Source organism: Plectropomus leopardus, chromosome 11 (assembly GCF_008729295.1).
Source record: "Plectropomus leopardus isolate mb chromosome 11, YSFRI_Pleo_2.0, whole genome shotgun sequence".
In the NCBI taxonomy this organism is placed as follows: domain Eukaryota; kingdom Metazoa; phylum Chordata; class Actinopteri; order Perciformes; family Serranidae; genus Plectropomus; species Plectropomus leopardus.
The window spans coordinates 29264478-29287380 of NC_056473.1; the positions used below are offsets into that span (position 1 = coordinate 29264478).

The 22903-nt window shown below is 39.4% G+C and overlaps 1 protein-coding gene across 1 annotated transcript in view; it reads left to right on the forward strand.

The window, feature by feature from the left end:
* The window catches only part of syt9b (synaptotagmin IXb), a 44081-nt gene that overhangs the window by 15073 nt on the left and 6105 nt on the right, over positions 1 to 22903 (forward strand). The window contains exons 2-7 of the mRNA XM_042496228.1: positions 3997 to 4172; positions 4629 to 4846; positions 5102 to 5642; positions 20902 to 21022; positions 21187 to 21358; positions 21811 to 21940. Coding sequence (XP_042352162.1) covers positions 3997 to 4172; positions 4629 to 4846; positions 5102 to 5642; positions 20902 to 21022; positions 21187 to 21358; positions 21811 to 21940 — 1358 coding nt within the window. The remainder of the gene's footprint in view (positions 1 to 3996; positions 4173 to 4628; positions 4847 to 5101; positions 5643 to 20901; positions 21023 to 21186; positions 21359 to 21810; positions 21941 to 22903) is intronic.

Here is a 22903-nt window from a genome sequence, read left to right on the forward strand (position 1 = left end):
CTGTAATGTCAACATTTTGCGCCACTTAATTACATGCTCTATACCTTGACTCGGTGTAGGTGGCATGTATGTTTGTGGCATATTTTTACATTGGTTATATGGTGTACATGATGAGCAGGCAGCTCTGTAGTACTACAGTGGCTTCAGAATGTATCCAGATTCCTTAACTTTTTTTTTGTGTTATATTTTTAAGGGTCTTTTGTGTTTTGTTTCTGTTTTAGCAGAAATAAAATTCAATAGATTGAAATCACCTTTGTGGCAATGATGTTGATTGTTAACAAATTTGAAAAAAGTAAAACAAAACCCCTTTTTGCTTTTTGATTAAGGTTTTTTTTTTTTTAATATAATTAATACTAAAAAGTAAATTCAATCAAAAACTGAAGGGTCCTGAAGCCACTATAGTTTGTTTCAGTACAGTAAAATTGACCAGTTTAGCACCTCCCTATGTTCATGTGTGTGTATTTATGTGTGTGTTTAAGGGCTGCATTTTAGACAAAGCGGTACACAGTGCAGTGCAACTTTCTAGTATCAGATGATCAGATGAGCTGCTGTCCGACTTCCCACAGAAGACACTGTGCATATTTAGGCACGAGAAGCAACGTGTCTTCACTGATTATTTCTAAAGCTGAAGTTTCAGTTCTGTTTCCTCGTTTAAATTTATAACTACAGTTTTTCATTTTGCTGCTTAAATGTCTCATGATATTTTCCGCAGTGACATGACTGCTCTTGCTGCATTACTGTCAAAAACTGCTCACCTCTTCAGTTTACCAAATTGGCTATTTAAATAGCTCCGGCAGGCGCCCTATGCTTTAAAGAGAATGAGAAATGATACTGTGATTGACTGAATTCATGTTATACCTGTAACACACCAATGATTAAAAAAAGGTCAAAATACAACCCCTTTTTCCCCGAGCCTCACTCGACACCCAGATAAAACACCATTTAACTAGCAAAAATGTTTGGACATGCCCTAAAAGAATTTGCGCCATGCACTTTAGATCATGCACTAGATATTTTAAATAGAGACATAAGTGTTACATCGAAGATAATGTCTGAATTTCAGCCCAGGTATGCCACTGATCTATAAACGAGACAACAAAACTCAGAGAGAATACACAGTTTTAGAAAAATACTGCTTGCATGATTTTCTTCTTCATTCAGTTTGTAAGTGAATCTGGGCCCTCTGTAGTTTCATCATAAAGACTGGAAATGATTTTGCTTTGAACTCAAGGTCTGAACTCTAATTGCATTCATAATTGAGCTCATACCCATATCTCACATTGCGCCTGAGCACTCTCAGCTGTCCCATTAAGAGATCTCAGCCCTTTTAGCAAGAAATAACAAAGGAAAACATGGCTCAATAAATGCAATGAAATATAAAAAATTAAATCTATCTGCTGTTAAAACATAATGCATATTTTTTTGATAATGTAACACTATGCCGTGAGTGAATATCCTACATTGGAAAATTCTTAGTGCATCATTGATATTGTCATTGTTTCATGGAGTCTGCAGGACATTGTACCAAACAAGGACACTTAGTCGTAGCTTAAAAAAACTTTGTTGAGTTTGATTCAGAACGACGAGCAACAAAGACAAAGAGAACTGAGGGGGTGGAGAAAGATATAGAGAGCACTGTCATCTCTGTCTCTGTAACTCTTCCTCTTTGGGACGAAGAATATGGATGTTTTCTTCCAACAGCTAGCTACATACCTAGAACACATAGTGATAGAAAATGGCAGCAAGTGTGGATGAGATCAAGGCAGCTGTTAAAGTCATTGTAGAACAGCTTACAGAAATATTAACTCTTAAATTTACCTAATTTTTGATCAATTTGAAAAACACTTACTGCTTCTTGTGACTACTGCATTAGCAATCATGTAAAGTGAAAATGACACCAGAGAAAAATTGAAGGAGAACTCAGTTACTTTTCAGCCTGGACCTTATTTTCCCTTTTTTGTGTCTAAATGATTTATAGGAACAGCAATATTTTCTGTTGGTCCAGTATTGAAAGAGAGTGCTGCAAAGTGACAAAGCAGGTTACAATGTAACTACTCAGGACAGGTACGCCCCCTCAGTTTACTGCCATCAAAAAGACTAAAAGACTAATTACTATGTGTCTTACAACATCATTGAATGGACCCTACAAAGAAATGAAATGTTTTTCAAAACATCTCTTTGGTTATGTTCTGTTTTGTGTCCATGTCTCGCCATTAAAGTCTCATTCTGAAACCTCGCTGACTTTTTCTTATTGTCTTAATCAGATAAATATTCAGATATGACACTGAAAGTCTTTAAGAAAAGAGTATGGTGTGCTTTCTGTACTCCAAAGCAACAAACTATTACTGGCACTTCTCTTTCCAGCTCACGCATTTCCACTATTTCCCTTCAATAAGTTATGTCACCTCTTCCTTAGAACGAGACTTCTCTTTACTTTCATTTCTCTGTAAGGTCTTTTCTGTAATGTTGCACCTAAAATAACCATTTGAGACTGTCAAAAACAAGCACTTTAAGAAGAAGTAAATTGACAAGGCACACATGCCCAGAGAAGTTACATTGTAACCTGTCACACTGCTGCTGCCTGCAGCACTCTCTCTTAATATTGGACCACTTTCAAAAACTGTTGTTCCCACAAGTCACTTGGACATAAAAACATGTGAAAACAGGGTTCAAGTTAAAATATTTCTGGTGTTCCCATTTAACACATTTATTGGCGAATGAATACAGGGAAAAAGATGGGTTTGGAGCACCTTTAACCCCTCTTAATCACATTTATTGCCAAACATTCAGTCAACAGAAAGCACTCAGCCATGTACCATACATGTACCATGTATGGGAGCAATCCATCTTGTGTGCTAGGATAAGCTTTAAAACTAGGGCAGTATGCAGGAAGAGCGATGGGAAAGCAGACATGGTGAAACAGTGATAGCACAATGAATTTAAAGGTCCTTACATGAAGGAAATGGTTTCCGGCTTTAATGGTTTGAATGTGATCATATGTGCTTTATAACATATATAAACATACTGAATTACATACATCAAATTAATCAAACAAAATTTACTTTTTTTTTCAAACTTTTGCCTACAGTGAGTAAATGTAACTGTTTTGTGCCTCCTCATCGGCAACAACTATGGTCGGAGTTGTTATGTTTTTGGGATATCTGTCCATTCATTCCAGCCATCTGTCCAATTCTTGTGAGGACAATATCTCAGAGCACCTGGACTTTTTATTACATTTGGCACAAATGTTTACTTGGATGCAACGATGAACTGACAAAATTTCATGCAAATGTCTTATAGGATAAAATAATGAAGTAATGACATTTTATATCCAATAGGTCAAAGGTCATTATCAGGCTGATCATTCAATGGCATAACTCATAAACAGAAGGAGAGATCTTTGGTCAGATACTGAATTTGTGACACAAATCTTGGGTGCCCACATTTAAACTGGGCTGATTGTATAGATCTTCTGTGCTGTTGGGATGAGGATGAATGTGAAGCATCCAAGTTTTAGAATTTGCTGCTTCTTTGCAACAAAAAGCACATTTGAATCATTGTCAGCTGTCATGGCTGTAATTTTGTGTTCTTTTCTGTTCTGTTGGTGGTTCAGGCTCATTGGCTGTTGTTGCATCATGCGAAGAAGCTCTCTATCTGTCCTCTGTACTCCTCTGTAAAAATAGTCTCTAAGTGAAGACAGCACTGTGATCATAAATGTCATAAATTTCTAAAAAACAGAACTGCCCCCCCCCCAATACCATTTATTAAAATACTGTAAACCCTATGCTACATACATTATATGTTTCTGGACAGACATGCAAGCTGACTGCCTGATGGATGCATGCAACCATGAAGCTGTAATTCTAGTTCCTTCCTCCTAAATAACCACGGTCTGTCCTCCTTGGGGAGCCAGATTTGTCTGTGCCAGCCTTTTTTTTCACTGGAAAAGCTGTATTCACTGTTCACTGAGGCCCCTTCTCTCTCTTCCATGTCTAGATGTATCGGTGAGCCTGTTGTCCCTGCTGGTGACCACCTGTGGTTTGGCCCTCTTCAGTGTCTCCCTCTTTGTCTCATGGAAGTTATGCTGGGTACCACTGAGTGGCCGTTTCCTCCCAGATGTGCTCAAGGGAGCGCACTTTTTGGGAGGAGACCAACAGCCCGTCCTTACAGAGGTAAGTAGGAGAGGCTCACAGTAGATCAAAATATAATGCATGCATTTCATGTCACATTTGGGAAGCAGCATGAAATGTTTCTGAGGACCACCATTTGCTCAGAGGTAAAACTTTGAGCAACTATGATCTAATACAAGTGAATTGATAAAGACGCTGCTGTAGACTTAAAACCAATAAAACAATGGATTCTTGAGTGACTGGCTGAGTAGCCAATCAAGAGCCCACACAATGCAAGCTGTTGTATCTCGTATCCATATTTTAATTGTATCTTATGATTAGAGAAGCAGACACTTTAAAACACCATTCCACCCTAATAATAAAGCACAATATTAAATTAGTACTAATATTTTTGTTATCAATAAAAAGGGAGACCTATTACTTCGTGCCAACCTATTTTTCTCATCCAAAGTTAGAATTTCTAAATTCACAATGTAAACACTGATGTCTGCTGTGCAGGTGGACGGGGAGGACAGGGAGTACAGCGAGGATGGCTGTGTGAAGGAGCCCTCAGGACCCCCCTCGGCTGTGGCTGTCCCAGAGTCAGGCCTAAAAATAAGCCACACGTCGCCTGACATCCCGCTGGAGACCCAGGCCAAGGTGGAGAAATACCAGGTCCACACTCTGGCCAGAGACAGGGTCCAAAGACAGATCACTGAGCCTACCTCATCTGTACGGTTGGTACACATCAGTCCTCCAAAGTTTCTGTCCAACTTTTAGGTGCTGGTAGATTAAACATAGGCGGACACATACAATTACAGACACCTTGATCTCATCTGAGAGACATCTGTTTCTGAACCTTTCACATATATCAGGCTTAAGGGGACGCAGTTGCCTTACAGAAACAAAGATTACAAAAAAAATAAGTCAATCAAAATGGCTTGACTTTAGTCAAATGGTTTGATAAATCCAATTTTTGCAAAATGTTACAGGCACAACTCCATCCGTCGTCAGATGAACTTGTCCAATCCGGACTTCAACCCGGCTCAGTTCCAGCGCCAAGATTCTCTGTCTGGTTTGGGCCGAATCAAACCAGAACTCTACAAGCAGCGCTCGGTGGACGCAGAGGACGGCCGTCGCACCGACAGCTGCGGGCGTCTTCTCTTCATCCTGAAGTTTGACTTTGACCTGGAGCAGCTGATCGTGAAGATCCACAAGGCCCAGGACCTTCCTGCCAAGGACTTCTCAGGGACCTCAGATCCTTACGTCAAGATCTACCTGCTGCCTGACCGCAAAACCAAGCACCAGACCAAGGTGCACCGCAAGACACTCAACCCTGTGTTCGATGAGGTGTTTCTCTTTCCTGTGGCGTACTCTGAGCTGTCGAACCGTAAGCTGCACTTCAGTGTCTACGACTTTGACAGGTTCTCTCGCCATGACTTGATCGGCCAAGTGGTAGTGGACAACTTCCTGGATCTTGCCGACTTCCCCCGGGAGACAAAACTGTGCCGGGACATACAGTATGTAACCTCGGTGAGATACCAACTTTTATCCATTTTCCTAAATTCTTTCATCGTGTGACATTCTCTGCTTTCTTTTTACTGTACTGATGCTGCGCTTCTTAGTCGGGGTTTCCATATACGAGGCTCAGTATCAGCGGTTGTGTTAGAGTTCTTGGTGGCACCCTGTATGGTAGCCTCAGTGACCAGTGACACCCCCCCCCACAAAATCCTGTTACAACAGCAGGGGAAGGAGATATATCAATTGACATGTATCTGATTTCCCTTCCAAATGGAACTCATCTGTGGTTTCAAGAGGCACAGACATAGAAATATACTTAGACACGGTTAATGTTTAATGAAAGCAGTACCAAACACTTGGGGGTAGTGACCCAGATCTACACTGACATAAGACTGGGGTAGGTTTGACAGAGATACAGTGACACTGTCTATATTACATTATTCACTTGGATAAATCTCCAGTGCTGGTACACTTTGAAACTCAGTAAGAAAGATAGATCTTCCTGCAAGGGAATTCCTCACGGTTCTTGAGTGCACTCTGATGTGTATCAGTTTGGGATAGAAACTTTTCTTATATGGTTTATGGTCAAACAGCTTCTGTGGATAGTATATTGTACTTGTGGGCATGATAGTCTGTTTATGGAAAAAGAATACATAAACAAGCAATATTCCATATTAAAAATGTATAGTTTATGGGTGCTATGTCCAAGATTTCACCCTCAATATACAACTCAAAACATTTCAGAATCTGTGATTATCAGAGTAGGATAGGAGGAAAAGAAAATACAAGTTAGAACTGCCTAGACAATTTACATTGCAGCTATTTTCCTAACAGCACACGGCAACTTTTATAAACCTTGCACACACTGGAAGAGAACATAACTGAATGGAAGTCTAATTGAGAACAAGGCCATCAGCAGTGTACTGGTTTGTGTATGCAGGTACACGCTGTCCATCCACCTCTGAGCAGGGGGATTTACCTGCTTAAAAATAGCCAGAGATATGAATTAGAGGTGGATATCAGGAATGACTTTGCTGATTAAAATCACTTCAGTATGATTCAGGTCCAAGCTGTTATGTTCTGCACAACCTACAACCTATACAACACCTTCTGCAAACACTGCACATATTTATAAATGATCTGATTGCAATTATTTCTATGGCTTTTGCTTTTTTATGCTTTTATTTATTTTTTTATGTTCCTTATTATAAGGATGTAATGTATTGTTAAAAATTCAGCTCAGTCAGTGGCAATGGCACTTTGTTGATAAAGATCTTTCAGAAAAAAGAAGCCAATCATCTTGCAATCTTTTATGTAATCTACCGCGAGAGGTGTCTTTTACCCTGATTTCAGCCTGTAAGGCTATGTTCTTTCCCAGGCAACATATAAGTACAGTCCTAAGACAGTAAGTCTCAGGTACCCAGGAGCCATGTTTTTCGGTCTTCTATCTCACGAAGCACATGCACTTTCATCACAGGTAATACAGCTTTTTTTTCGCATTACACTTAAGCTGTAACCTCAGAACTGCGTCTTGATTGTGTGTTTGGCTCTAGTGCTGCCAAAAAAACGTGCCTTGTGTAGACTCACAGAAAGCAAGGAAGACGCTCTTCTGCTAGTGTGCAGTTTTGCTACGCAGGCTAAATAAACTGTTAGTAATGGCAATGGTAATTTTATTTACATAGTGCATGTTATTACCTGTTAAACTCAAAGTGCTTTACATTGACAGACAACGGATAAAAGAAAATGTGAATACATAAGTAGCATACATATATATGAACCTTAACCATAAGCCTGGGTAAATAAGAAAGTTTCAAGTTTATTTGCAGGACCACAGTCACTGAAGGCACCCTCACCAGTACTGTCTCCACCCCTGCCTGATGAGAGGCCTCACAGAAGTAATGCTGACATAAAATCTGGGACCAAAAATACATTCCCATCCTCCTTTTTTACCAGGCATGACAATGCTGTGACGGCTGGTGTTGTTTCCCCCTTTTAAGTCTGTGTGTGTGTGTTGTTCTGTGGTTCTGGTGACACCTGTTGGCGGGAGCTACCACAGACGCCGTTTTAAGTTTTTTGGAAGGTGTTCAAATTTCTTCAGGCAGTAGGAATTAGGGAATGGGAACCTCTACCTTATGGTCCGGGCCTGCATTCACTATTAAGTTGCAGATGGCTGCGTGGTGGCCTGACTGACCCCACTGCAAGATGGTTCTACTTGTGAGTTTTAAGAGTTAGGTACGACTATCTTAGTCACTCTCAAATATGAAGCCAACACATGAAAAGGCTTTATTTAAAAGAAGACAAAATGTCTAGGCAGCAAGGACACACACAGCAAAAGGATCAATGAGACAGACATAATAGTTGATGACATTACATTTTCACAAGTGTTTTTGACAAATGCCACTACTGTTACCAGAACAGCTACTCAGATTTTAAACTCTCCCAACCTGTTAGCTGGTTTTCATTTTTTGTTTGTTTGTTTGTTTTATTCCCAATTACTATGACACCTCTATTACATCCATTGCTCCGCTGTGAAAAGGGCAATATTTGGAACCTTAGTAGCGATACTGAACTTTGAATAGGTTCAATAGAAAAATCACAGCAAATGTTTATAAAAAGCAAGCAGCCTGGTCCATTATAAAATGTGTAGTCTGTTCAGTTGTGAATGTATCCAAGTACTGCAATAGAGCTGATAACACTGATTTAAATAGACTAAAGACAAACATTTTTTGGTGTATCATGCAAAAAAACCCCAAGAAAGTCAATAGAGGGCTTTTATTCAGTTATGTGTCTCTGAAGCACTTTTGGAGTGTTAATTTTCCACCTGTCATTTCCTCAGAGCTTTTACTGGGCTCCTGCTGATGATCATCATAAAGCTTTACTCCCTCAGAGGAACTAAAACCATCTCCTCAATTGGTTGTGTGCGCATTATTTTGCACTAATAATTTAACAGATTGAACACTTTGCTGTCTTCTTATGTGCTTATTATTCAGCCTCGGAAAAGAGTCGTTCCCTTGTGTCTAATCCTTTGATTACAAACTGCACTCGTGAACACAACAAGACCTTTTGAAAGAAGAAGTGAGTCGAGGCTGAGGATACAGGGTTCAACTAAATTTTAAGGCTGTAAACTATTTACATAAAGAATGAGGCCAGCATGCTTGACTGCTAATTTAATCAATGTTTCATATGCTTTCTCTTTGTTTAACTGCTTGGACTAAGGAAAGAAAACAGCTATATAGATTATGTCCTTGTGGAAAGAATGGTGGACTCAGTGTGGGCTGTAGATTTTTCATTTCAATCATAGTGATGCATCGTGACTTAGGTGACATTATACCCTGATTTTATAACAACTAATATACATTTGGTGTACACAATCTAAAATATGCTAATGGTATGTGGATTGTTTTATCTATAGCTGGAGTCAAAGGGTCTAAATTATGGTTTAAGAGATTTTGGTCTTTCCCTTGTATTGCCATTTGAAACATGCATAACAGGTTTGATTTGCAGTTACATGATCAGAGGTTTGCTATAATAAGTAGGTGGCTTTCACATTAGGGACCTGAACCTGACCCCAAAGTTTAGTTTGTTTTAAAACGTAAACACTGTGTATTCAGCCAAGGCACAGTACATCAATCTGTGACAACGTCTCCTTGAAAAGGTGGTTTTGAGTACAGTTAATGTGTACTCTGGTACAGTATACATCAGGTGTGAACGCCAACTTATACCAAACATGGAGGTGGACTGCTATATAATGCAACTATAAAAAAAGTTTTTAAATGGTTAAAAAACAGTCAAAATTTGACACAGATGCCTCTATATCAGGTGATAGGGCAGTTCGCAGCGGACAGATGTGGCTTTACTGCAGTCAGACAGAGGACAAAGAGCTTGGCGTCCGATAGCAATCAATCAATAAATCAACCATTCAGTCAATGATTTGTTTGTCAAATGGAAATACAAAAGATACAACTCCAGTGAAACATTATCCCATCAGCTCCTTTAACTTGTGCAACATCATTTAGTTCTTTTTTATGTCTGTTTACATATTTGCTGCCGCTTTATAATTGTACATATTTCTGGATGGTTCTGGTAATCCGTCCTTTTGTAGTTGGATGTGGTACAAGTCTGTCGTACCCATCGCGAAAAGTGGCTGCTTTGACACTCCAAAGTGACAAGACTGATTCACAGAAATGACTCAAGAGCACAACCTGGCAGACAGGTTCACTGGAAAAGTCAAAAACCTTTACTTTCAAAAATAACTCAGAACACAGATAAGCAGTCATACAGGCAAACAATCTGAAAGGTGCTACGCAAAAAGGTGAGGTCAACAAAAAAAGCAGGTATCTAAATAACCAGGAAAACTTACACAAAGAGGAATGCTGAAACACTAGATATGAGGTACAAAGATGGACTGGCACAGAGACCACACAGACTAAATAATTAAAGGAAGGGGGGATAATAAGGCACAGGTGAAACACATTAGGGCAGGGCGGACAATTACAGAAAGACACAGGGGCAGGAAGTGGGGATCTTAAAAGAGAGGAGAGGTGAGTAACAAAATAAAACAGGAAGTGAAAATAAGAAATGAAAACTATGAAAAACAGACTCCTAACTTTACAGACATCACACAAGGCGGATAGAAGCAGGTCCGACTGGCTACTACTAGAGTGTTCCTGTGCAATTTCTACATAAACTGTAACCAGGCAGCTCCCACTAGTATTAACATTTACTGCACATGATATAAATGTATATCAAGTACATATCAGTACCTTAAAAACGTAAAAGTAAAGCAGTCAGACAGTTATCTCTTTTCCATCAATAACATCACCCACTTTATCATTAAAACACTAAAATCTGAGGTGATGTTGTCAATACATTTACATATAAATCTTTCCATGTCCTAATATTTCTATTAACTGAACCTTATACCTTCATATCTTATCATTTGTGTGTTTAAGCCACTTTCTTTTGCAAGAAACCCATGAAAATTCTATCAAAGGACTTTAAATTGGCACATTAGTAAGTGTTTCGGGAACCTACCCCTGCTGTCTGGAGCGTGGCCACTGCTCAGCCTGATTTTTGGGGAGACTTTGAACTTTACACTGACAACACAGCTGCTCCTCATCAAGTAATTAAGTTCAAAGACAGGAAATTATCGTTAGCTGGGTCAGCACTCAACCAGCTCTGACCTGTTATTGCATCGCTAACTACAGTAATGCAGAGACCCTTGTGGGATGACACACACACACACACACACACACACACACACACACTAATCATGTTGGTTCACAAATATTGTTTTAACACCTTCCAGACTCAAACAGCATTCTCAGCTAAATAAGGTCAGTATAAATGGGTTAGAACCTCCTCTGAGGCCTCCAACTTGTGAACTATAGCCGTCCTGTCTCCTATGTGCAAATCTGAGGAGTCCACTTTCTAAATATAATCCCTTATTTATCATTCATTTACTCCACACAGACTGCAATCAGCAATGCAAACTCCTGCACTTGTCCAACTCGGCATATTTGTGATTACCTTAAATATCTTTGGGATACTTTCTCTTACAATGCAAAATAATACAGTTATCACCACTTCATTTTCGCAATGTGAATGAATAATATACGGTATGTTCTAATTAACCTAAGATGGTCCCACATACATTTTTTGAATATTGCATGTTTTGTTCTTTTAGATTGTTTCCAAATGATGTGCTAAGGCATTTTCCTGTCACTGCATTTAAAGTGTTCTTTTTCTTGATATTTGTAACAGATACAATGTAGTTGATGAGCACATTTGTAACTTTATTATGTTTTATCAAGTTAATTGCAACTTGTTGTCTCTCTAACCTCCAGATTAGCAATTCATTAACAAGGGTTACCACTGTTGTGCAAGCATCGCTCTGTGAGTGGAAAGAACTGTCATTATCTGGTTCCTCTCTCGTTTTGGAGGGCTAGGGTTAGCACGAATTTGTGTTCTACTGTAGGAGGAGAAACACGCATACACACATACACAGAGCAATTAACAATGGGAAACTGAAGCTGTAATATTGCTCTACGCAAAGCCAGACTCCATTGAGAAAGACATCACATAATGCCACTTTGCCGTGGTCTTCTGTAGGTATCCATCTGAGTCTGCTGTTGACATTCCCCAATAACGCTACCATGTTGTCAACAAATGCACATGGTGGATGTCAACAATATTCATTGTTATATTTAGAAAACACAAGCACATGGCAACTAATGCTGAGGCGTCAACAAAAACACATGCTGGCACGGATGGAGCAGAATGGTGTAGAAAGAAAACACCACATTCAGACAGGAAGCGAACACCACACTCCTGCATAAAAGTCTGGGTTTCTGTGGATCCATCCGCTGCCCCTCCCACCTGCCCTATAGGGACCTTCCAACTTCTTATATGACATCGTTACTGGTAGCGTTTCAACCTGACGCCGTCCGGCATCAGATCACACAGACGTGACATGTTTCAATATGCCACATAATCAACTGGCGCTGATTGTCTGCATGCAGACACGAGAGGTGGCTTTTGGCGTCGGGATCTTATGCTGAAAGCGCTGAAAAAACAGCGGTATTTGATTACTTTGCAATGAGTACAGGCTGAATTGACCCTTACTTGGTTACACTTTCAGCTTAAGGAAATTACCAAATGTGATAGTACAAAAGAGAACAATTACAGTTTGTATTGTTTTTTTCTGATTTGTGTTTGTTCATGTGTGTGACTGTCTGTTTGTGGTTATGTTTCAGCATTTAGGGAGGTCTAAAGAGTGAAGTCTCTCTTTCTCTCTGTCTCTCTCTCTCTCTCTCTGTCTCTCTCTCTCCCTGTCTCTCTCTCTCTCTTACCGTCCCCAGCAGAACTAGGTTACCTCCCTTGTGTTAACAAGGAGGGACCCTAAACCGGTCCAGTCTGTGTGCATTAATCATGGCTGCTGGCACAGAGTGAGCCTCTAGCCACCACTGGCCATATGCACTGGGCTGTGATATATGCATATTCCTGAGCTGAATACCTATTGAAAAATAAAGTATTCCTTCTGTGAAGTGTCAGTCATCGAGCACTGACACAGTCCTGACAGTCTGTAGAGCCTGAACTTTTTACTCCATACTCTTAGTTACTTTAGGTCATGGTTTTGAAATTGTCATTGCCATGCCAAGACTCCTCTTCTTCCTTGAAATAATAATATCTTATTTTTAACCCAACACACCATTAATTACTGAAACAGCAGACCTAATTAAAATCCTTCCCTGGAAACCCCATGTTCCTGTGCTGATTCAGAAGAAATGCTGCTCGACTGTCCTGTATTTGTCCTTGGCTCCATAGTCCCATGATTCTTCTGTGGCATTAACAAATGATTACTTTATATAAAGTTGATCCCTGTTCTCTGGATGCCTTTTGCCGTCATTGTTTCTGTGGAGAGTCTAGAATCACCTTTTTAGCAAAGATGCACAAATGAATTTCACCCTGGTGTGACAACTGGCTTTAACCATTTTCCAAAGCGTTTGTTATTTACTGTCTTCTACGTAGAAAAGACAGACTAGTGGGAAATCTTTGTTTCATAAATCTGGAGAGAGAGTAGTGGCTGTTGGAATTTGAAACTCAAAGGGAAAATGAAGCCGTACATGCAGAGGAAACTCAACAGACTCAGCACTCAGTCCTGCCTTATAATGAACCATCCAGTAATCCATCATGGTTAATGTGCAGTCCACCAACCACTTAAATGTATTGTTTACTGGGATGTCCATGTTTGTACATTGAATATATGCCAATAAATAAGTCCCTCATGTCTGATGGGGTATAGTGTAATTGAAGAATTTGGATTATCAAGAGACCTTTGGCTTGTCTAATGGGTGGGTTCAATTTGCTTTTGAACATCATGTTGTTACATGGATGTGCCCTGTTTCTAATCAGCTGTAGATTATTTGGAAACAAAGACATTAAAAATCTCAGAGACACTGTAACCTGCAGCTCCTGCAGGACCAGTCAATACTATTGACTGCAGTCTGGTTGGTCTGTAATTAGGGGCTTGATAAATGAGGTCAGCCTGTGCATATACAGTGTGTGTATGTGTGTGGTTAATTCAGTAAAGGGGGTTTCCATTTCCCAACAATGACAAATGGCACCATGCAACAAGCACTTGTCCTCCCATGTGCCCTTAGGGACTAAGTTAGAAATATGATTCTTCAGATACTTATGGTCAACTGAGTCAGTGGGCATTTTACAACCATACGCAGGTGAGAAGTGGGCATACTGTCTTTGGTTTTAGCTAGTGTATTTGAAATGTTTGCCATCTTGGTTTTGGTGGGATGATGCTGCATGTGGTTGTGTTTAGACAACAAAAGCACATGGCAACAAATGCCAGAATGTCAACAAATGCACATGCTGGCATGGGTGGTTAGGTTTAGGCAAAAGAGGTACTTGGTAATTTGCAAGAAAAAAAATCATATTCACATGGAAAATGAACACCGGACTCCTGCATGAAAGTCTAGAATTTGTTGGATCCATCCACCAAATCCCAGCACTCAGCTGCTCCTTTACCAGCAGTATTTCAACCTGACAATGTCCTGCCGTGCATCATGCGCATGCGACAGGCTCAGTCTGGTCGTGTTTTAACAGTCGCTGACCTTCTACGTATCACGTGGACATGGCAGGTGCCATCAAGCTGTCTGCCGGTGTATAACAACACCGTAAATGGTTCTGTCTGGCTGCGTTGTCAGCTGATGCCATCCAGCGGCATATTATACAGACACGAAAGGTGGCTTTTGGCATTGGGATCTTACACTGAAAGCACTGACAAAGTGGAAGTTTTTACAACTTTACAATGAGAAAGGGCTTGTATTTCCCTTGTGTCAATTATCTAACTTTTCCGTCAACCTTACCTTTCAATGTTATCAGTGTCTACGACTCAAGATTTAATGAAATGCTCTGCGTACGATCAGTAAGCATACTTGTTTGAAGGCAACCTTTATTACATTACTTTAGAACCAATGTATATATACAGTATATAAAACAATAGATTCACCGTTGAATAACTGAGAAGCACATTCATTCCTCATGGTGCCACTTGTAACAAAAGACTAGTTTTCTTTGAAAGCTGTAACATATTCAGTCTCATGTCTTTATAGTGTATGTTATGAACTACAAATCAGCATCCAACACAGCTTTGAGTGTAACTGTCTCACTGTTCTGTACCGAGAGTTGTGAAGGATCCTTTAGCCTAACCCGATTCTGCCACGGTACATTCATCTACACAGCTAAAGTTCAGCCTTGGCAGTGATTTATTTACTTCCACCATGTTCAGCCAGGCAGATATATTATCCTGTTGATTGGCCCTCATGTAACGGGATCTCCAATGTGAGAGGAGCACGCTCTCATGCCTGCTTTTCATCCTCATACTTTAGTACCGTTTCAACTCATTCAGTTCTTTCATCAGTCAAACTGCTTTATTGAAATACATTTTTTAAAAAATATATATATATAATAAACACATCACTCACTGCAAGCTAAACAGATTATCTACTTTGTTAATTAAATCAACTCCCATGGCCGACTGTACCTCCATCAGTTCGGAGAAAAGAAAAACTGGATAATATATACAGTAATTTAATTAACTAACATTAATGAAAACTATGTGCAAAGCTGATTAGATGCAATGAAACAACATGAACCTGTAACTAGTTTGTTATGGATACAGTCCCTGTGGTAAGAACATTAGTATCAAAAGTGCACAAACTAGGCTAAAAATAGTGTATTTTACAGTTTCAATGGCAGAGGTAACAGCGGAATAATTTTTAACACAAGGAACACGAGTAAATGTGACTATTTTTCGAAATGAATCTTTGCAAGAGCAAAATACTTTTTCTGAAAATCAGTAAAGCATGTGGGTTACTCAAGAACATGTATTTCACGGTATAGATTTTATGCATTGGAATAAAAAGGCTACCTAATACATTGACATGTTTATATTGGCGGGTAAACATATGGCTGGGCATTGAATGACTTGACTTGAGACTCTTCTTCTGTAGATGTGTTCTGTAATTCCTAAACATCTTGTTACTATAAGTGACTGGGTTTCTTTGAGTCCTCTTGATTTGAATTATTGCTGTTTTTATGCTGCAGGATTGTAGAACTTATCTAGAAAATAAGAATATTATAAGCACCAAATTTTTTCTTGCACAGGTTCCTTTGTGTAGGACTGTGATGTAAAGGTGCAGCGCATAGATTTTACCCATGAAAAGGGAGTAGATTGAATACAAAGTTCATATTTGCTAACTGCAAAACTATTTGAATAAAAAATAACCTTGATTTGTCAAGCACAAAATGGAGAAGGACTCACAAAAGCAGATTCATCGACTTGGGAAAAAAAAAAAGTTAATTGTCTTTTATCAGGCTCAGGTCGGTACACGGGTGATCAGTCACACAGGCAAAAGAATTGACAAACAAAAAAGGTGTTCAAAAGGCAAAAACGGTCCAACGTAAACTCACAGGAAACATTCATAAAATGCTGGAACTCTGGCAATAAATGAGGGGAGGACAAGGACTGAAATACTATAAGAGAAATAAAGATGCAGTCAGGGAGCTTCACCGACTATGACATGGTGATGTTGTAGTGATGTCGTCAGTGTTTACCAGTAGGTTTAGTTTATTCTGACACCCATTAACCAGTAACTAACTAACAGGTTAATAAAAGACAATGCTGCTCCATTGATTCTGTGAGCAGAGCAAATAGGGAGATGGCAGGGGTGTCCAAACTTTTTTGAATGGAAAATAACCGGGGCTCAGCTGCTTCTGAACTCGTATGGATAATTAAAATTTAAGAAATCACATACAAATGACACAAATGTGTAGTGGACTGCCTTGGCGTGGTCATTACATGCATTTGTTTCATCTTTAAGTAAAAAACCTTTTCACAGCAACTGAGGGCAGTATCCCTTAATTTCAACTTTATGCTTCTTTGCTGTGGCTGAGTCTGCTATGTTGCAGTAAATATTTGGAGTTAGGTAGTTGTTAGCTTGCTTCTTTGCTATCTGTTTATGAAAACACATAAAGACGAGTCTCGGGCTGATTTAAGTCTGTCTGAGGGCCACAGTTGGCCCCAGGTCAGAGTATGGACAGAACTAGCTATAGTGGATTTACAGCTGCTTACTCATCGGCGCAACCTGGAGATATGCATGGGAATATTGGGCCTCATTCACCAAATGTTCATAAGAAAAAACACTTCTGCTTTCAGGAAGATATTCACCAGTGTTTTCTTTTTGGGGATTTTTTTGGGCAAGGACAGAATGTACACACACTCAAGAGCACACTTGGGCACATTTTGTGCTGAAATGTTTTTGCAGAAAAATTGTTTATTACGTTTTCTTCATTCCTACACTCATTTAGTATTATAGGCAGTGGTGTATTCGAGGGTACATGCAGGTTATACAGGGTGTACTCACATCTTTTTCTAGATGTTTACATTATACCCACCTGTCAACCAATTATCTATTGTCCATGAGAGCTTATCTACTTTCTCCTTGGTAACTTACCCATCCACCCAGAATACACCCACCTCATCAACTACCACTACACCACTGATTATACACTAATATTATTTAAATTTAAAGTAAAAATTTTTGACAAATATTTTATGATAATTATTTTGATTATTTTGTTAGGCATTGTAGTCTTTTAAAATAAACTCTAGACTACACTTACACTTCAATGTACATGAATTGTTATGTTAATGAGAACCATGCCATCAAATAATCAGTGATTGATCGCGCTAGAAAATATCACAAGCAGTTCCAGCGGGTGGAACAAAAATTGACAAAGCAGCATACCAAATAAGTTATTAATAACTTGCAGAAACATTGCGTGAGTCCAACCTCATCTTCTCTCCCTCTTCTCTCTGTCTCACAAAAACACACGCACAGCTTGGAGAGCGCCATGGTGCTCGTCTCAGTCCTGACAATTGTGCTACTGTAATGCATAAAGTTTGTGGCTTGCAGGCCAGGTGGTTGATTAATGCATATTTTTAGCATCCAATGCCTCTTCTTTTATTTCCACTCCTGATGCTACTAAATCTGACAGCTGGTTTGGTGTTCACTTTCTGCAGAAGCACCTCTTCTTCTAAACAGAAGGGCTCTAAAGAGTCCAGTGCTCCACTCTCTTTACACTCTAGTTTGGGCATTCTTGACTTAATTATTTCTTCTTTTTCTTCTTTGGTTTATGAGTGTGCACAAGGCCCTGCAGCCTCATATCCTTTAAAGGGAGTTGCAGGGCGTTTACCTCTGCTAATCAGGATCGCACACACTTTCAACTTTAAAGGACAATGGGATTCATCACTTTAAGAATACGTGTCGAACATTTCTGCTGTATATGAGCATGCCGTGACACTGATATGGACTTTTTTTAGGACTAGGGATGTCAGCGGTTAAAAGTTCATGGTTAACAGTTAACCATTGACATCCTTAGATTTGAGACCGCAAATTTTCAATATGAAGCCATGTGTTCTAAACTGGTTTGTTGTGTTGGTTCTTCCCTTCAACATCATGAGAACATACACGTTTCTGTCACGAGGGGACAAGAATCATCAAGATTTATAGGAAAAAACAATCACACAGCGTCTGCCATGGTCTAATTGATTAAATGAAGACCTTCGTTTCCTTGTGACACGTTAAACATAGTACCTTCGAGAAGCTTTGTGCAGGCATACACACACACAGACCCAGAGGGAGCTACATAAAAGGAGAGCAAAAAAAGATTAAGACAAAGAGTAGAGGGATCGAGTTAGATTGAGTCTGTGATGATTAAAGACAGAGCAAGAGAGAGGCTTGTATACCGTATAAAGCCTCGCTGCTCCCGAGGGAGAGAAGGTGCTAGTATTATAATTGGAGAAGATGGACTATCCACACTCTCTTTATGCTTTATTGGAGTGCTTTAGAGCACCTTTCTAATTTCATTGGCTGAGCACAAGTGACCATAATCCTGACCGCAGGCTTGATTTGAGTGCTCAGAAGAGTAGTGAGCGGTACTCCATAGTCTGAAAACTAAAGTGTGCTGCATGAGTGTGTGTGTGTGTGTGTGTGTGTGTGTGTGTGTGTGTGTGTGTGATGGGATGAAGATATCACTATCTGTGGAGAGCTGAAGTGTTTGCAATTATTTGTGGGAGTGCCTGCCTGTTTGTGTATTTCAGTGTGTTAATTCCTGTACATATTCCTGCCAAAACTCTCGTGTCATACCTTGGAGATATCATAAGCTTTACATCATTAATGCTCGAGGAGCAACGTAACAATGATGATGCAGTGTCAGAGGAACCTGTGTAATGAGTTGACTCATCACTCACGGATAACTCAGTTTGTGTGTGTGTGTGTGTGTGTGTAGATGGGTGGGTGTGCATTAGAGGTAATGTGTGTTTATGTGCTTGCAGGCATGCAGATGCTGACATCCATGATGAATCAAGTAATTTTGTTTAATTTGATTTTCAGTGATTTTGAGCTGAAGACCCAGAGCAGTAGCTTACTAATCATTGTGTGTGTGTGTGTGTGTGTGTGTGTGTGTGTGTGTGTGTGTGTGTGTGCATGTGGGTATGTCTGACTTAAGACAATCTTAATCAGCATTAGAAGGAGCACATGTTGATGTCCAAATGATGTATTTATTTTCCAGTAGAACCAGTACATCTGAATCTGACCTTTAACCAGGCTTTCTATCTAATTGGTTACTTCAGACAGAGACTAAGTACAAAATCACTAACATCCTGTGTATTGATCACTGATTGGACAAAATGCATTAGGACACATCCGACTGTTGTGTTAACCAGCTTTGCAGCTGAGTCTGTGAAACATAAAGCAGCTGAATTCTGAGTAAAGCGTTATTGATACAAAGCTATTGTTGAATTAATGACTTGTATTTGCAGATGCTAAAACAGCTTGAACCAAATTGTCATCACAATATGTTGTTTTGATTCAGTATCCAAAATTTAGTAAAATGTGCACTCTTTCCACCTCCTATTTAAGATTTTGTAACAGGGAGATTTGTCTGCCCGATGTGCGGGTGAAAGCGTAAAACTAGAAATCAGAGTTTCCCTCGTAAGAAACCTTGTTAGTGCTTGTGTCTCATAAACACAGCACTCACTCTCACACCCTCACACGTTATTTTCAGATGTGTTAATTGGGAGATGAGCTCAGCATGTGTTGACTGTAGATGAGCTGTGAAAGCGGGGATATTCTCATAGGAAGACAGGAGTAGTTCAACCTAATGGCAGATTCCACAAGTTGACATAATGATTTGGAAACAAAAACACAACACTTAACCGTCACTAAAAAAGATGCTGACTAATGATGAGCCATGCTTTTGCTGCATGTTGCAGATTCCATGTTTTTTCTACAGGAGGTGTCACAAGCATGATCCATGTCTGAGGTGCAAATGCATCATAATGTGCCTGCTGTTGAATCTACCCATCAATGTTCAGGGATTTGTCTGTTACCTCATTGATTGCTTAAACCTTATTCGTAACACTCATTGTTAACTAGCAAGCTAAATGTTTTTTGTTTTGTTTTTGTTTTTTGTCTTTTCAATTTATTTTAAATGTGGTTGATATATCTGATGTTTTTTGTTTGTTCGTTTGTTTGGTGTGCAAAAGTTAATTATCTTGTGCCCAAAAGTTATTATATTGGTCAATCAAGATTATATCTTGTTTCCACAAGATAATATTCCGTTTACAGGAGATAATAACTTGTTTCCACGAGATAACTTGTTTGCAGGAGATAAAACCTTTTTCTTGACAGGGGTTAATAACTGTTTCTACTAATATACTGTTTAAAGGAGATCATAATTTGTTTAGAGGAAATATTACCTAGTCAACAGGAGATATAAATTAGTTCCAACAAAATAATAAAATGTGTGCAAAAAATAAAAATGATCACCTTTTGGGACTTTAGTGGCTCAGTAAATATCTCTTTTAACTTAAAAAGCAATGTAAAGTCAGTGAGTTAAACTCTTCTTTTTGACCTGTTTTTATGAGCGGGTTCATGAGTTGTGTTTATTTAATGCACGTGTGCATGTACCACCTACACAATACATTTTTCTGCCATCAAGTTATTGTTATTCCACTGATCTGCTGCCACTCACTCTTTATGCTCCAGTGGCCAATGCTGCAACTATAAAATCCCTTGCAGCTAATTTCCCACACAGATCACCATTAAAAAGGGCATATTTCTTGTCCTAAGTGTTGATAATAGGGGAATGAACAGTATTAACATAAAAAATTTAATGTATTTCTTTACAGGACAATGTGGACCTAGGAGAGCTGATGTTCTCATTGTGCTATCTCCCCACGGCCGGCAGGCTCACCATCACCATGATCAAAGCCAGAAATCTCAAAGCCATGGACATCACTGGAGCATCAGGTGGGTGCTGACTGCAAAGCAATGCTTCCAAAGACAGGTGGTAGAGTCAAGACACATATGGTGTTCAAGTGCTTATTATTGTTAGTTACGTATTTTGTTTAATGGCTTTTCATATAAAGACCTTTTAGCATCCTTATGGAATCTGCCATGTTACCTTTCTCCAGATCCGTACGTGAAAGTGTCCCTGATGTGTGAAGGACGCAGGCTGAAGAAGAGAAAGACATCAACCAAGCGTAACACTTTGAACCCAGTGTACAATGAAGCCATTGTGTTTGATGTTCCTCCTGAGAACATCGACCAGATCAGCCTGCTCATAGCTGTCATGGACTATGATCGGTGCGTTTCCTACAAAAAGTGTGGTAAAATTGTTGGGTAACAACTACTCTGGACAGATGCAAAATCCAAAAAATAATAATCAGACTGAGAACATACAGTCTTGGCTATTTGCTGTTATAGGGCTCAATTTCCCAATAATATGGGTGGCTATGTTTGCTCTGCAGAGTGAGCCCAGTTTGACAGAGTGGTCCTGCTGCTTTCCTATTTGGTAACTGCTGTATGGTTTCATTGCCAAAGGCTTTGGACATGTTGTTTTCCAAGCATAGACTTTGACATTGCAGGTGTGGGGCTATTCCCAAACTGGGATCTCTTGAGCCAAAAATATTTAAAATACCATTTAAAAACTATTCTATTCAGCCACTGACCTTAAATGATAGAATAATGATAACAGGAGAAACCAAGAAAGTTTTATGCCATGCATTTATCCATGCTTTTTTCTTTCTATCGTGCAGGGTCGGGCATAATGAAGTGATTGGGGTATGCAGAGTAGGCAACGAGGCAGAGAGCCTGGGGCGAGACCACTGGAATGAGATGTTGTCATATCCACGGAAACCCATTGCACACTGGCATCCACTCATAGAGGTATGGGCCACTTTGTTGCTCAAGTCAGTAGGTTTCATCTTGTGGGGACCATGAATGCAAGTGAAACGTTTTTTGCCAATCCATCCAATCGTGGTTAGTCTTCATCTTCAGAAGAGGACGAATGTCTCTTTAATTTAAACACTTTCCATCTAGCAGTTACTGAGAGTTTTCAGTCTAGACCAAAGTGATGGACCAAATCCACAAGCATGACTAAAAATAAGGTATATAAAATCAACATGAATGGCCATTTACTGCTTATGTCTGTACAAATAAAAGCCTTTTGATGCATGAGAGGTAAAAAGCCTTTGATGTACACTTCATGTGGCTAATGGGTTTGAGTTCATATACTGAATCAGTGGCCTGGACCCTGACCTCAAATCAAAACAAACTGGCCATTCAGAGTAATTATCAGGCTGAGAAGGAACGGTATTTTAGTAAAAGCATACTCTTGTAGGAATATTCAAAGAACAAATACAGAAAAAGTTCAAGTGGAGTAATCAGTTTGATGAGGCATTTCCATTCATGTGCAGAACATACAGAAGAGACTACAAAAGCTTCTCTAAACTGAAGAATCTTAATTCAGACCAAAAATAATCTCAGAAATAGAAATAAAGAGACTCTAAATGAATCCCATCTTTCATGTTGCCACATTATGTATTTCATTTTGAAGTACAGTGAAAAACAAAAGAAGAGTCAAAACAATTACATAACAAAATTAGAGCATAACCCTCTGTATACTTGGCCGGAAATGCTGGGATTGCCACAACAGAGGCACCTAGTTTAGAGAGAGAAACACACAGAGAGGTGGCTACATTCACTGAGCTGTTTCTATTTCTGACTTCCCTGCCCACACTCATTAAAAAAACAGAGCACGCTAAAACAGATGTTAGACTGATTCATGTAAATTCATGTTGAGTTGTCATAGCTAAATCTATTGGTATTCAGCTGAAGGAGTCGGAAGAT